At 37.8% G+C, this 17278-nt stretch overlaps 1 protein-coding gene across 4 annotated transcripts in view; it reads right to left on the reverse strand.

Annotated features, from left to right (window-relative positions):
• Positions 1–17278, reverse strand: part of grb2b (growth factor receptor-bound protein 2b) — a 50346-nt gene that overhangs the window by 31992 nt on the left and 1076 nt on the right. Inside the window, exons 2-3 of one of the 4 annotated variants that reach the window (XM_052138994.1) lie at positions 16903–16975; positions 16668–16753 (exon numbers count right to left, since the gene is read on the reverse strand). In XM_052138994.1, the coding sequence (XP_051994954.1) occupies positions 16668–16745 (78 nt within the window). In that variant the 5' untranslated portion in view covers positions 16746–16753; positions 16903–16975. Of the gene's footprint in view, positions 1–16667; positions 17077–17278 lie in introns of those variants that run through there. The other 3 variants (XM_052138993.1, XM_052138991.1, XM_052138992.1) reach the window with 3 other exon arrangements.

Consider the following 17278-nt stretch of genomic DNA (forward strand, 5'->3'; position numbering starts at 1 on the left):
CTTTGAAAAATGCCACTTCATGTTGACTTTTAAAAACGTTATAACCCCCACAACAATGGTTATATACACACACCTAAAGGATTATTAGGAACACCTGTTCAATTTCTCATTAATGCAATTATCTAATCAACCAATCACATGGCAGTTGCTTCAATGCATTTAGGGGTGTGGTCCTGGTCAAGACAATCTCCTGAATGTCCAAACTGAATGTCAGAATGGGAAAGAAAGGTGATTTAAGCAATTTTGAGCGTGGCATGATTGTTGGTGCCAGACGGGCCGGTCTGAGTATTTCACAATCTGCTCTGTTACTGGGATTTTCACGCACAACCATTTCTAGGGTTTACAAAGAATGGTGTGAAAAGGGAAAAACATCCAGTATGCGGCAGTCCTGTGGGCAAAAATGCCTTGTTGATGCTAGAGGTCAGAGGAGAATAGGCCGACTGATTCAAGCTGATAGAAGAGCAACTTTGACTGAAATAACCACTCGTTACAACCGAAAAATGTTGCCTGGTCTGATGAGTCTCGATTTCTGTTGAGACATTCAGATGGTAGAGTCAGAATTTGGCTTAAACAGAATGAGAACATGGATCCATCATGCCTTGTTACCACTGTGCAGGCTGGTGGTGGTGGTGTAATGGTGTGGGGGATGTTTTCTTGGCACACTTTAGGCCCCTTAGTGCCAATTGGGCATCGTTTAAATGCCACGGCCTACCTGAGCATTGTTTCTGACCATGTCCATCCCTTTATGGCCACCATGTACCCATCCTCTGATGGCTACTTCCAGCAGGATAATGCACCATGTCACAAAGCTCGAATCATTTCAAATTGGTTTCTTGAACATGAAAATGAGTTCACTGTACTAAAATGGCCCCCACAGTCACCAGATCTCAACCCAATAGAGCATCTTTGGGATGTGGTGGAACGGGAGCTTCGTGCCCTGGATGTGCATCCCACAAATCTCCATCAACTGCAAGATGCTATCCTATCAATATGGGCCAACATTTCTAAAGATTGCTTTCAGCACCTTGTTGAATCAATGCCACGTAGAATTAAGGCAGTTCTGAAGGCGAAAGGGGGTCAAACACAGTATTAGTGTGGTGTTCCTAATAATCCTTTAAGTGAGTGTATTAGAAATTCTACATTTAAAAAAGCTACAGCCTCCTATTAAAATACATGCCACAGATGTACATGTATTAGGATCTCAATCCTAATTTCACTACCACTAATTCTAGGTGTAATGGAACATAGAGACGTTGTCCTAAAAAGCTGATACATTAATATCCCTAGAGTTCATGAATATTCATTGCCGCAGTCGGATTTGCCCTGATGCAGCACTTATCTTAATTACTATGACAGGGCCAAATTCATCTAGAGAATCAGAGTCATATGAGGGATTATGATTGTGTTTTTGCATTAATGTCGCATGGTTTCCTAAATGAAACAATTCAGGTAAATGCATGAGTTTCTGAAAGTTTCATGAGTTTCTGTGGAACTGAAAAACAAACAAATATTTAATCTTACCAAAACGTTGTAGGACAATACGAGTTGACGTGTGACTTGGGACTGAAAGATTTGGGGAAAAAAAAGAAAGACATTTTTCTGCCAGATATTTCCAACGCAATTTAGATTTGAAAACGATTAATCGTTCAGCCCTAGTGTAGGGCTGGGCGATATGGCAAAAATTGTTATCACGATAATCTTTTTCATATTGTTCGATATCCATATTTATCACGATATACATTTACACATTGCAAAGAAAAAGTAGAAAAAAAAAAAATTGTAAACAGTCAAAATAATCTCTACAAAACTGCACAGGGGGTCCAGAGACGTCCAGAGACGAATTTTACCGTCTTTTACCGTTTATCAATTGAAAATGAATGTTAAAAGATCATCTGTTAGTTCTGAAACAGTGACAGCAGTCCAGTATTTGTTGCAATATTTTTACATTCAAATGAAATACGTGTTATATTTCTTTAGATTCAGATACCCAAGTATGGGCCATAGAAGCCCTTGTGACTGTGGAATGATGCTGAATGGCAGTTACGGGGTGTCCCGAGAGAAAATTTGTATATTTTCATTAAAGTGAGAGACTAGTCTAACAAATAGTAATTTTAGTCTTTCCTTATCCATTCCAGACATCTAATTAATTTTTACAAAATTAGAACAGAAATCGATTTGTTTATTATTAAAGGCTCGTAACATGCTGATTAATAAAGATACATTTAGAAGGGAAAAACGTTTTGGTCTAAAAAGTGCTTTGAAACCACGTTATCATGCGGCTCTTCATGTCTACACACATGCAGGGAAAAGGAGGTGATGTGTGTGGAGTGGAGTTGTTCTGTCGCGCTCTTTACTAGAGACGAAGAGAGGGCACAACCGCTGCCATTAAGTCTTGCGGTGCGGATGGAATCAATTCGGTGTCCGACGTAAACTAATTGTTAGCTAGGCAACTAGCATTAGCAAGTTCATCCGGTCTGACCCTACGTTACCACTGGCACTTTGTGAGCGAAGCTGAGAGCGTTTTCAATTAATTCCTATGAAAGCTGAGCGTCATGTTCGCAAGGTGGATCGTAGGATTGGCAGCGGTGCGGAAAAGCCGAACTGCTTGTGTTTTAGTGACACGCAGTAAATATAGAAAATTCCTCAAAAGCTTATCGTGGATTTTCTTTATCATGAAATATATCGATATCGTTTTATCGCCCAGCCCTTCCCTAGTGTGACTATAGGAGAATTTAACCTTGTGCAGAATTGGGTTTTATAGGTGTGGTGCATTGCATTCTTTTTGCAAAGCTAAAATGCATTATCTAATTTTCTAGTAGCTTACTGGCCTAAAATACTTCAAACGACTATAAAAATAATTTGAGAGCAGACCATCCTGAATGTAATGCAACAGTGCTTGCAACCTTGGCCTAACGGAGTACAGCTCTACTCAAACATTGTAGTGGAAAAGACGTTTAGAGTAGGTCAGAAGGTCACAGCCTTGCTTTCAGTTTGAGGAGCCTCTTTCTATTGATCGGCAATAAAATTAAGGTAAAACCATCTGATTGTTGAGCAAGCAATCAGCCTAAGAGTAAGGTCTATCCTTATATATGACCTGCCCTTTAACTGTTGCACATTTAGGGTAAGAAGCTAAAAAAATTTTAACAACAATTACAAAATGGATAGATATGGATTTTAAATCTTGGTTGAAGCACATTCAACGTTGTTGTAAAATATGTGACAACCCATGACTGCTCATCAATTGAATTCAGTATTCGTTACGAGGTAGACTAATGAGCTATATTGCATGGTGAAATAATTGTTTATTGCAATGATTTCATTTCAACAATTCTGACTTATCTGTTATCATTAAATTATATCATAAATTGGCATAATATCAGCCATTGGCTATCCTGCACTCCAGATATCATCATAAGACAAAGAGGGTGTTTACATGCACACAAACACTCTGATAACTACCAAAAATCAGCTTCTTTAAAAAACATTTTTTTTTTAAAAACAACGCAAAGAGAATCGCATTTACATGAGATTCACATCAGGTTATTCTCTGCTTTTGACATCAAAACATATACGATCATGTGCACAACACTTGCACACATTAGATAATCCAGTAAAACCGCTGATAAAAGGTGTTTTCATGCAGAGAGGAATTGGGGTAATGGGCAAATATATTTGACGATCCTGATGAAGGAAAACCATTTTCATGACCCTCCACATTGTCGGCTTATTAAGCATAATATATGTAAGATCCGGCATGTAAACGCCCTCGTTGAAAATTCCAGACTGGTACACCACTAATTATTAATAATAAAAGTTATTGAACTTTGGCATCTTCTCATTTTGCTGTTAGGGACAGGCATTTTGGGCATTTGTCTCTTGCTTATCAGGAAAGGAGGCGGGAACCGGATGAACAATCACAAAGACCTTTAATCAGACACAACGCAAAACTGGCGCACACACACAAATCCACATGCATCTCTCTCTCTCCCTCGAACTGCTGTCTCCGGCTCCTCTTTATCCCTCTCCTGACTGATTGGGATAATTCAGCGCCAAGCATCCATCCTTACGACCAGACCACGCCCTCCTCCTCGTCACACACCATAAAAGTAGATCCTGGTCAGTTGGTAGGCATGACTCTAACCGAATATCAGTACAGTATAATTCAATAAGAATCAAAATAATACAAATATTGCCGCAACTGTTAAAAACACACACACCAAAGACACCATGATATCTTCTCATCCAACACCTCGACAACATACAAGAAGAGTGATGTGTTCAGGATACTATTGGGTTGTGCAAGTAACAACCAGTGGTAACAGCCCTCGCCTCCAGATCTAGGACACAACAGAAAACCCCAAATCATGTGGAAGAAACCACAAACCTGCTGGCAGTTCCCTCTGATATGACAATGAGCTGGAGAATGCCAAAACCTCAAGAACTCACTAATTCCAAGATGTTTTTCTGTGCTTACTTATAGCAGGGTCCATAAAGACTCATAAAGCCACTGCTAATGTCTTTTTCAGCAAAACTGTTTGTTCTTTAAAGCATCCCAGACTATTATAGATATTGCAAATTAAAAACAAATGGTCTATATTCATTACATTTAATAGTAATGTATTTAGGATTATATCAGCTACCCTTCACTGTCGATATCTCTAGCACCTTTGGCCAATAAAAACCCCCTCACTTCATGGCAAAGTAGACAAGAACAGATGAACTATGAGGGAAGCCACAGAGTCTAGTAGCTGACATGCTAAATTCAGCTTGACTAAAGGCCGAGGGCAATGGAGCATGAGCCTGTTCAATCCTGTCCGTCTCGACAGAGTCATCTAAAGGGAAAGATCAGTGTGTGCCACAGTCCGGGAGGAGAAAGAGAAAAAGAGAAAGAAACCAGGAAAACATTACACCAGCGAAGGCAACTGTAATATAAAACATACAAATGTAGGCTGCTGCTGTTGTCAATGCAAATTGCGTCAATCCTCCGATAGCAAAGCTATTACACGGTTAACAAATTGTACTTTATTACCATTTCCTGGATTATTTTACATCAGTTGCACAGCCAGAGGCAAATGTATGTGTCAGCTAAACTCAACTATGTAAAGAGGAAAACGGCAGACATTAGTGAGCAGCTTGCAGGTCATTAGAAGTGAAATACAGGGGCTGCTATGTGACAGCTGCTGAAATAACTGGGGAGAAACTGAAACTCTGTGCAGGCATTAAATGAATTCTGCAAAAAATCTGCAATCATTCGTTAATACAAATGCATTTGACATTTCACATCTGATCTGATTAACACAATTTGATCTTGTTTTTAGCACTGCAGTATAACCTTTGACCAATGTCAGAAATAAACTTTTTAATTATGGGCAATATATGTCCCCTTGAATTGATTTTCTGGGGCATTTTTAGGGGTTCATGCCCTATTGTATTTGTAAGGATTCTTCTTCTGCCCTAAAACTGATCGTGCAGACCAAACCGTAAGGCCTAGAGACTTGAAACTTTGGGGAATGGTAATACTCTGGCTGGCTAGTCATACGCATGGACTCATTACAGTAAAGAAAACAAATAGAATTAACATTTTGGGCCATAACTCTTGAACCTAAAGGCCTAGGGACAAACAGATTTTTTCGTGGAGGTGTACAAAATTTAAGGTGTACTATTCTTCTGATCAGAATCAAACTAGTGCAGAAAGATTCAAATATGTTTTTTGAACTTTCGATTCATCGTCAACTGGTAAGCCAAAACATACACAGTGGGCATGGCCAATTTTACTAAAATGTTATAACTCATGAAAGGAATTAAATATCACCAAATTGGTACATCTACATAGAGGGTTATTCTGAGGACACACACAAAACTTTGCATGCATGTGGCGCTATAATTCAAAATAGAAAAATGGCTCTATGGAACCCTTGGTCCAATCAACTTGAAACTTCGCATGCAGTGTCTTTGTCCAAGGTGCCATCAAGGTCTATGAGGACAGTCTCATATTTTGAAAAATGGCTGCCATCGACCAATAAGCTTTCAGCAGCATTTATATAGGGTTAAATAAGGCAGATTGGATTGAAACCAGGTAGGCCTATTTGTCTCTTGCCCAAGACAAAAACTTGGCACCCGGGAGGCGCTTTTGTGTTTTTCATGCATGTAAATCATTGTTTATACCGCTGTATTTTAATCAGACACATGTTATTCATACCATATTTTACATTTCCTCATTCTGAACAACTTTAAATATTTAAGATTATTTAAAAAAAAACTACTTTTCAAGCTAGTCCTAGGCCGTTCACCCGATCGGAACCCAACCATTGAAGAAAGATTCTCTGGAGTCCCAATATCAATAATAAAAAAAAACGTTTGCAACGGTACGTCAAAACGTTCAAAGTGGGCGTGGCCACATTTATTTAAATGGTTCAACTTTAATTAGGACGTCAATATGAGGACTTTTTGCACTTCTGCCTCTTGGTGTTGCTTTAACAGTCAAGAATGTAAAAAATGCCATATATCTGTGCTACCCAACATGGTTCTGAACAATTAAGGCATTTTATAATTATTTTAGGTGCTAATGGATGGTCTAATTAATACTTAATAATAGCTATATTTACCTTTATATTTTTAAGTCCTTTTTCCTATCAATCTCCGCTTTCACATTCTACTTTTTTTCTACTTCATTCTACTTTGCCGATGCGCATTCTTCATGTATATCACCACCTACTGGGCAGGGAGGAGAATTTATAGTGAAATATTTTTTGATTGATTGATCTGTTTCTCACCCACACCTATCATATATGAAGATATCAATTTAACCACTGGAGTCTTATGGATAATATGCTGCCTTTATGTGCTTTTGGGAGCTTCAAAACTGAATGGTACCCATTCAATTGCATTATATGGACCTACAGAGCGCGAGATATTTTTCTAAATATCTTCGTTTGTGTTCAGCAGAAGAAAGTCATACATTTTTGGGTGAACTATCCCTTTAAGAAATGTGAGTATTGATATTTTAGGCACTTAATATATTTTCAGTACAGTGTATTTTTAATACATTGAGGCTGTATTTTAATTACTTAAATCATTCATTGGCCACTAGATTCTTCCACTAGATATCAGCATCGGCGATCTTAAAAAAACAAAAAAACAATATTGCTCAGCTGATCTTTTCACCAATAATCTGTTATGTTAATTTGCTTGCGGCTTCTCTCCTTCAGGCAGACGGTCTCAAGAGTCAATGCTTGAGTTAAATTATTGTTATCAGCCACAAGCTGTGAATCATCAGTTATTGGTGTCAAATTCAATACTGGTGCATTCGTAATTATCAGCAGTACAACTTTCAACTCCACTTAAATTCTATATTTTGAATCACCCCTGAGTAATGCAATAAAGTCTCATTCATTTATGGAAAAAAACCCTCCTGGTTATTCTTAGAGTAAACAGTCTGGAGCATAAAGACTCATTTATAAGACATGCTGTCACAGGAAAGTGAGCACATAGCTACTAGGTATTTTAAAACAGCAGTGCAAACTGTCCAGCCCATTTATGCCAGCAAGATGATGACCCCTTAAGCAAAGGTTTTGAGTAACTCTCTCTTAGTCACATCAAAGATTAGTAAGATGAATAAACGGAGCAGTCCTGTTCGATCAGCCTCTATGGGGACAATTAAGAGTAAATGAAAAGGTCAATCCAAAATAAGCCTGGCCTTTTGGTGAAAGCTCTCAGCCAGTCAATGTTTATTCTTCAATTAATCAAATAAGAAGCAGCCAGCATTGTCCATTTCAAGAAAACCTAAAATAACATTCACAGTATATTTAACTTCCATAATGTGAAGAATTCCAAGAGATACAGACTTGACTTTATCAATCAGGATATGGTTGGTAGCCTAGAATATTATTTTCCCCCACCCACAAGGCCTTGGTTGTGTCAGCAGAAATGCCATTTTGGAGATGGCGAAAGCCATTACATGTTTTCTTACGAATAATGTACACTAGTGCTGCACGATTAATCATATCGCGATGTCAGCCCGTGCGATTATATGATGGCAAATGCTGCAATTTTATTAAATAAATAAGTGCATGTGTGGACGTGACAGCCCATTCTCTCTGAGAGCTGTTTGCCCATTTTCTACACCGCTATTAAAGATGACCAGCCAGTCTCAGTTTAGGGAGTGGCACGTGTGGCCACGTCATGTGAGTTTCCAGTGTTCAGCGGGGAAATCAGGTGAAGATGGATGCTGAGCAGACTGACACTGAACTGGTGGCCAGAAAAAAATAACACAAACACAGATCACAGCTTGGTGATATATCTTTATTTCATCAATAATTAAAGTTAATATAATACCGGAGCGTGGCATGTAAATAAGCTCAAACTTCAAAACTGTCATTCTCGGTGCAGTCAGAGCCGCTTCAACCAGTTGCGGAAGAGACCCAATCTGAGCGGGAGTCGAGACCGAGATTTAAAGTTCCGCCGGCTGATGCGCGCACTAACAGTTTTACAGTTTTAAAGGTTTGATTGAGTGAACCACACTTTTATATTCAGTTTCCTTTTCAAAAGAGTTTATACAAAGTACATGTTACATCCTGATTAAATGTCCCTGTTTGTTTGGACAATCTTATTTTCGTGAAAATTCGTATGTTCTTATTTATTGTTCTATTGTTCTATATTTAGGTGTAATATTGAAAAAATAACAAGTTTGAGTAATGCAAAGATCTTATTTAATTTTGTAAAAATGAAACACTGCATTTATAGTTGTTGCTAGTTTGTATGTTTGAGTTGAAAAATTCACATTTCAGCATTATCAGTAATCTATTTGTGCATTTTCCTTGATAACCAAGCAAGTTGACTCATGATACCATTTGTTTATTATATCGCAAATGCATATCGCAATATTAACCTCAATAATCGCAATTTGACTTTTTTTTCCCCAAATCGGGCAGCCCTAATGTATAGAGTAATGATGTCGTTCAGAATATTATTCTGTTATCCAGTCTCTTTCAAATCATTCAGCCATTCAGGGCAAAATGAAAATTTATGTAAAAGTAATGTAAATAGAAAATGTAAAAGTACTTGGCAGTAAGATACATTGTTTTAAGTTGCCTAATCATTCAGCAAAACAACCAAAAAATGCAAAAAGCACTATTAGCCGCGGGTGGGGGGTGTCACACTGATATCTTTGGTGTTTTAAAACCTAAAGCATTGTTAAAGGCATGATAACACACTATCTGTCATAAAAGGTTTGAATACATGCACTTAATCCCCTAATGGGACAAACTTCATGCAGAGAACAGTGCAATTAATCCCATGCCATCCATATTTCTAATCACAATGAGGTCGACCTGTTTATACAAACTTATAACTAAACATATACCAAAAATAATTTAAACTTGGAGATGAAATGTGTAATTTCTGCTCTACTAGCATCACCAAATGGAATTGCAAAAATAATGGCCGTCTTCAAATAGGCTTCCCAAATGCTCTCCTCATAAGCCATTGTTAAAAAACCCCAAAGAAAATCCCACCCCAAACTTTGGCTTGTTCACTAGGGGTGTAACAGTTCAAATTTCTCATAGATCGGTTTGAATCACGGTTTTAGGGTCACTGTTTCGGTATGGTTCAGTACGTTCAGGGAAACAAAAGTGGTAGCTCAGTGGTTGAGGCTCAGGGTTACTGACCAGAAGGTCGGGGGTTCAAGCCCCAGCACCACCAAGATGCCACTGTTGTCTCCTTGAGCAAGGCCCTTAACTCCAGGTTGCTCCGGGGGGATTGTCCCTGTAATAAGTGCACTGTAAGTCGCTTTGGATAAAAGCATCTGCCAAATACATAAATGTAAATGTAACACACTTCAAGAGATTTGCCCTCACTACAAATCATCATGGTTTTACTACAGAAACCAGTTTAAACAGTATTTTTAGTAAAATCATAGTAACCACAAAATTAACATGGTTACAATACAATAGTAAAATCAAGGTTACTATATGGAAACTAGGGAAATCTGTTGTTAAAAAAAAAAAAAAAAAAAAAGGTTAATTGTATCAAAACTATTATTTCAGCCAAGAAAACAATGGTGACAGCAATCATTGTTACTTCTGTCATGGTTACTACAATATTACTATTGTAAAACCATGGTTAATTTTCATTAAGGTCCTTAACTAAAAAAACTACAAAAATAAATAAAGAAAAAAAAAAAAAACGAATAACTAACTCAACATTTTAACTCAATACCTGCATTACTATGCTACATGCATCAACATAGGGCATTTCAAACTCAACTAAAAATATATTAAACGTTCTGAATCTGTACATCACTATAGAAGAAATAAACTTGCTATTAAAATGAATACGAGAACACGACTCAACTATTTTAATCATACCTGGAAATCCCACATCTTCATCAATGGAGTAAGGGCAGCATAACTTTGGCTATGAACACCCCAAATGATTTAGTTCTTGTTTCATGTGTGTCTGAACTAGCAACGAGTGCCTGCTTAAAGACGGAAGGGAGTGTATCTGTGTGCAGTTTTAGTCTCACCAGCGGCTCTGAACACCGCGCGGGTGATGACAGTGCAAATAACTAATCAAACATTGATGTTTTACCTATGGCTGGGCAATATGGCCAAAATTGTTATCACAATAATCTTTTTCATATTGTTCGATATCGGTATTTATCACAATATACATTTACACATTGTAAAGAAAAGTAGAACAAATTAATTCTAAACAGTCAAAATAGTCTCTACAAAACTGCACAGGGGGTCCAGAGACGGCCAAAGCAGCGGGTATTGCGGGATCTTTTAACAATTTTACCTTCTTTTACCGTTTATCAATTGAAAATGAATGTTAAAAGATCATCTGTTTGTTCTGAAGCATAGTGACAGCAGTCCAGTATTTGTTGCAATATTTGTACATTCAAATGAAACATTTTTTTTTTATATTTCTTTAGATTCAGATACCCAAGTATGGGCCATAGAAGCCCTTGTGAGTGTGGAATGATGCTGAATGTGGGTTCAGGGGTGTTCCGAGAGAAAATGTGTATACTTTCATTATAAGTATTTCCTTATCCATTCCAGACATCTAATTAATTTTCATAAAATTAGAACAGAAATCGATTTGTTTATTATTAAAGGGTAGAAATTATGCATGTTTGGTACATGAGAACAATATTCAAGATTACAGCGCAGAAAGATCAGAGCTGTTGTCCACATCACTGTTGTTTTGTCGCGCTCTTCACTGCAACCGTTGTCATGAAGTCTTGTGGTGCGGATGGAATCAATCCGGTGTCCGACGTAACCTAATTGTTAGCAAGGCAGCTAGCATTTGCAAGTTCATAAGGTCTGACCCTACGTTACCACTGGCGCGTTGTGAGCGAAGCTGAGAGTGTTTTCAATTCATTCCTATGAAAGCCGAGTGTCATGCTCGCAAGGTGGCTCGTAGGATTGGCAGTGGTGCGGAGAAAGCCGAACTGCTTGTGTTTTAGCGACATGCAGTAAATATCGAAAATTCCTCAAAAGCATATTGTGGATTTTCTTTATCGTGATATATATCGATATCATTTTATCGCCCAGCCCTAGTTTTACCAGTATATGGCACTCGCAGGGGCTTCTCTCTTGCAGCCTGTTTTTCTGCTCGCCATTTTGCCAACTAAAGTGTGCAGAACTGAAATGTAATCAACTGATTTAACATACTAACCGGTAATAGGACAGATTCTCTCTGTAAAAGTTGACCCACATGAAACTTGGATTGTGTTCAACTACAGAGCCATGCAGGTGCATAAGAGGAGGTTACAACTACACATTTATCTTGCACTTTATTTTCTACACCAAGATGAACCGCGGTTGGCGAACTGTAAGGTTAATTTTTTTTTTTTTTTTTTACAGAGAACCAATACACCCCTATTGTTCACCTACTTATTCGTAGGACTATCTAATCAGCCAATCATGTGGCGGCATCGCAATGCATAAACTCATGCATATACTGGTCAGGAGCTTCAGTTAATGTTCACTTCAACCATCAGAATGGGGGGAAAAATTTGATCTCCGTGATTTGGACCCTGGCATGATTGTTGGTGCCATACAGGCTGGTTTGAGTATTTCTGTAACTGCTGATCTCCTTATTTTCATGCACAACAATTTCTAGAGTTAACTCAGAATGGTGCCAAAAACATCCAGTAAGCAGCATTTCTGCAGATGGTAATTACTTGTTGATGAGAGAGGTCAATGTAGAATGGCCAAACTGGTTTGAGCTGACAGAAAGGCTACAGTAACTCAGATAACCACTCAGCATAACTAACAGCACTTCAGAATGCACAACATGTCAAACAACAGAGGACAACGTTGGGCACTTAGAGTTCCTAAAAAGAACCATAAACAGCCTACAGTTAGGCCCTACTTGCCTCAAGAATCGCTTACCATTATTATAATAAACGTACTTATCAATTGATCTGTGTCTTTAATGATATTGCTCATATTATCTCATCAATGCATAAATGAAGCAGTTCATTTAGTTCAGAATTTTGGCATTACGCATAATATCGCTACCCAAATGTATGCAAAATTGCACTTTCATGAGACTTATTTGGATATTGCATCTGAATAGAAGCCATGAAAGGATGACAGTAGCATGCTCACCACTCAAACCTCATTTTGAGAAGTATTAGGGTAGAGTGATAAGGGTTAGTCTAGATCTAAAGACCATCTGTGGTTTCTACTGCACTACAATTTTCCAATACATTGATGCTAGATATAAGCTGTGGTTCGGGCAAAACATATTAGCTCAGAATAAAAAGGTAAGTCAATAGATTATTTTGAAAAAGGATGGAAGCTGCACGTGAATATTAACAGATACTTCTTTTGATCAAGGTTCACGGTCCATCAGTAGGAGGAGCCAATTTGCTTAAAGCTGAAGAGTGTCATTTCTCTGCCACTAGCCTCACTAAACGAAATTGCAAAAACAATACCATTTTCAAACAGATTGCCAAAAAAATTCCCCCAGAAACTCAAACCATCGATTGATGCAATGTTGCTTGGTTTGAAAACAACCCTTTATCAAGTATAAAACTTTATCATGTACCTCTCAACTTATCACCCAGAAGATGATAAAATGAGCAGCAAAAACATAAAAAAGGACCCAAGTAATATCTGGGGACCAGAATATCATAAATACTTGTGGGTGGACTCTTTTTGCTAGTAAGCAACCACCCAGTACACCATAGCCATGCAATAAAAATACTCCGAACACCCCAACATTGTGGCATTGAGTTTTGCATTGGCAAACACCTCTCACATTTTCTTCAGAAAATGTTGTTATGCTGATAGCGGAAATTAAGAAGTGCGTCTCTTATCAGGATCATCTTTTAGCAACCTTCCTGACTAATGGTCTTTTTTTGCATGCTTTGAAGAATCACTTCCTCATTAAATCAAAGAAGAAAAAAAAAAAACACAAGAAAAAAAAAACAGCCAGAACTTACAATTGAGACACAAACGTAAGGAAACTTACTGAAGAGATATGACCTTATGTTCATCATGAACACCAACAACAACTTCACAGCATTAAAAGAAGCCTGTACAGCTCAGTGTCTACACAGGAACATGTGTAAGGGAGATAAACTCCACTTTTCTGTGCGTTTCCACCAGACTGCAGAAAAGGAGGAATAATTGTGGGAGGCAGATTTGGAGCCAATCACTGAATGCCCTAAATTCTTGTTGTCTGTATAAAGTAAAGCCAAACCATAATCTTTAGATAAAATAAATCTTTTCAGATGCACAGTACATTAGAACATTCAAATGTAAAGGGCCAACACTATATTTGCCACTACCTGGGTATCCATAAAAAAAATTAAGTGCATTTCTAAACATTTGACTAATGCATATCAATGTGCAATTTTTCAATCCAGTATGTCATGCGCATTATCTTGAGGGAGCCGCTTGGTCGTGATCGAGCAGCTGAATGACCTCTTTGCTCCGGGGAAGAGTTGTATATGCAGTACTGGAGCAAATGTACATCATGTATTAAATGCTGCCAGGAGACACCACAGAAAAAGTGTAATATCTAATTTAATGAGGACTGAAATGGCTGCTGTGCCCATTAGCCACCAGCTTCCGTATACCTGGGAGTGCAGGCGCTCAAAACTGTTCTGGCTGGTCGTGAGGATCCACTTTAAGGACAGGCTGTGGATAAAACTTCTGAATGTAAAGGACTACTTCAAAGAATTGCTTTGTTGTGAGGAGCGGGAACAAGTGCACAAATGGTCAAAACATAAAATTAGTTTGCGGATAAATATAAGAAAATCCACCTCTGCCTAGCGCATAACTATTAAGCAAATTTTAAGAGTTTATGCGCATATCAAGAATTTTTAATCAGGTTTTCCAAAGTGCAAAATTTACAATTTCCATAGAAAATTGTGGGACGGAAACCCACACAAATCTGTTGAGAAGTTTTCGCAAAATGTGTTGTTAAGACAAATTGTCACTGTGATAGAAATACATCAATTAACAGCAGAATTACCATCAAATAACTGCGCCATTAAACCGAAGTTAGTAACAAAGTTAATAATTAGTAATGCCAGCTATAGCGCCCCTTAAAATGAATATTTCAGGTTCAACACAAGTTAAGCTCAATCGAAAGCTTTTTTGGCAATGTCAATTACCACAAACATTAATTTCAACTCGTCCCTCCTTAAAAAAAAAAAGCAGCAATTGAGTTTACAAATTTTGGGGCCAAATTTTGGAGGATTTAAAAGCAGAAATGGGAAGATTATAATTCTATAAAAGCACTTACATTCAGTCTTCTGTTAAAACTCATTTATTATTTGAGCTGTAAAGTTGTTTAAATAATAGTTTTTACAGTAATTTTAGAGTTTGATATTACATCATTATAGCAACAAAGTGGTACATTTGTATATAACTTTACACAGAATATGTTGATAAGTGATTTTATCACACTAAAATCATGTTAACACTCATATTGTTCATGTCTTGTGGTTGTACTTTTGAAACGGTGAGTATTTTAACATTTACAGATTGGCCCCATTCACTACCATTGTAAGTGCCTCACTGTTTTTTTTTTTTTTTTAAAAAAGAAAAGGAAGGGCAAGTCAAAATTAGTTTTGGTGGTAATCAACATTATTCCACAAATGCTGTCGATTGAATTTAACTTGTATTGAACTCGGAATATTCCTTTAAGGTACACTGCGATGTTTAATCGTACTTACGCCTTTCAGAACACAACAGCGTGTCAAATCAATCTTCCGTAGATATTGTGTTCTCGTGCTGGTGTAGAGTACGTTTCGGGCCTACAAAAGTATATACAGACTGAAAGTAAGGTCTCCTAGTATGTGTAGGACAGAAAAGAAACCATACAAAAACATATATGGTTGTTTGTTGCATTACTCAGAATAACACTCCCGTTCTGAAACCATTATCCAACACTATAATCTAAAGTCGCAAAAAGAACCCATTAGAAGACCAGACCGAGGCTGTAATCCATCACAATGTCATTTGTTTTCTGCTACAACACTTCAGAAAAATGGTATTGGAGGTAGTACATTTTAGCGAGTCTACCATCCCATTACAAAGAGACAGACCTGATGATAATCTCAGGCAGAAAGCAGATCAAAGAAATTATGCAGTTGACATGCTTATGACAGGCTTACGTGACACGCATGATGTAAGAAAGTTCAACTTTAAGGATTAGAATGATTGCATTTAAATCTCCAAGCACTTGAGTGCAAGCCCCTTTCAACGCACATCCTGATATTTTGCAATCCAGCTCAGAGGGGCGGCTTGAACTCTCTTTAGGGAGAGAACGAGAGATCGCAGCTTTACATAAGCCGGACGGTGACATACAGCGGTCAGGTCTGGTCAGATTAACAGGCGCTGCAATCGAGATTAGCATTCATATAAAAGAGGAAAGAGAAATGAAGCGCTTGTGTAAAGTCATTCTGAAAAGCTGCTGTATTATCGATGGAAAAAAAGAGTGCCGACACCACGGAGGAGATTTTAGAAATGAGGAAATGAAACCAAATGGCCTTGAAATGCACAGTAAAATAGGCCAAACTGCTAAAAATTTAAAACAGATTTATTTTCTTAATTTGAAAATCTGAAGAAATGCAAGGATCAGATCTTTGAACTATTCTTTGTAAACAATAAATGTGATCAAATTGATTTGATCAAACTCAACCCTTATCCCTTTTTATACACCAACAAAACATTGAACAACCCCAGCATACCTCGATCCGCAATCTTAAATGCAGACCTTAAAAACTTCTTCTTAATAGCCTAAATGGCTTGTGTTATTTTCATTTGTAAGAAGCAATGGACAAAAGCACCTGATAAATGTAAACAAACATCCACATTTATGATGGCAATACAATGAGAGCAGTAATACATTTTTGAAGCACTTCCTTATTCACAACATAATCATCCATTCTACTTCATGTGAAGGACAAATAATACCTCAAGGACACCAAACTAATCAATAAATAACAACCTAATTAATGCAAACACAATATGACTCAGAGGTTATATTTCATTAGTTAATTAGTAATCAGATCATAGAGCAATAATACACATATTATACAAAGTAAACAGTCTGATCTAGATAAACAATGCCCCAAGTTGTAAATTATTACGTCCTTTATTTGAATAAATACCTATACATATTAAATAATATTGACTTACCTTCAATACTTCGCCACGTTTAAAACTCAGCTCGTCATCTGCAGTTGCTTTGAAATCATACTTGGCTATGGCCTCCATGATGACACCTATGTAATAAGGTACAGTGAAGCAGTGGTAAAAGCCTCTTAATGCAGTTTATTTCCTTGTTGTCGAGCAGATGACCAGACAATGAGATCTCAATAGAGATGATAAGCACAGATCTAAAAAGACACAATGATCTCCGCTGTCTCTCCACCTGTCTCTCTCTCTCTGCCCCAAGTCTCTCTCTCTCTCGTCGCGATCCTCACATAAAGGACACGGCGAGAAACCTGTAAAGAAATGAAAACCTATTAAAAAACCTGATAGGATTTAGTTGTGTTGATATGAACGCACAACTTGGCTTTAGGTTGTCCAATGAGGCCGCGCCCAGCGATACAACTGGCATTAAAAATCAAAAGAGGAAGGAAACCAGGCTGCTTGACGTCTCAAGCGTCCAATTACGCGCCGCCGGCACCGAGCATCGTCCAATCAGATTAGCGCAACGAAGAGGACTCGGCCAATCAACGTCCAGGAAACTTCAGCACGTCTGGTGTTCGACCAATAGACAGTCAGGATTTCATAGCGTTCGACAA

The sequence above is a fragment of the Xyrauchen texanus genome, chromosome 12 (genome assembly GCF_025860055.1).
Source record: "Xyrauchen texanus isolate HMW12.3.18 chromosome 12, RBS_HiC_50CHRs, whole genome shotgun sequence".
Classification (NCBI taxonomy): Eukaryota; Metazoa; Chordata; class Actinopteri; order Cypriniformes; family Catostomidae; genus Xyrauchen; species Xyrauchen texanus.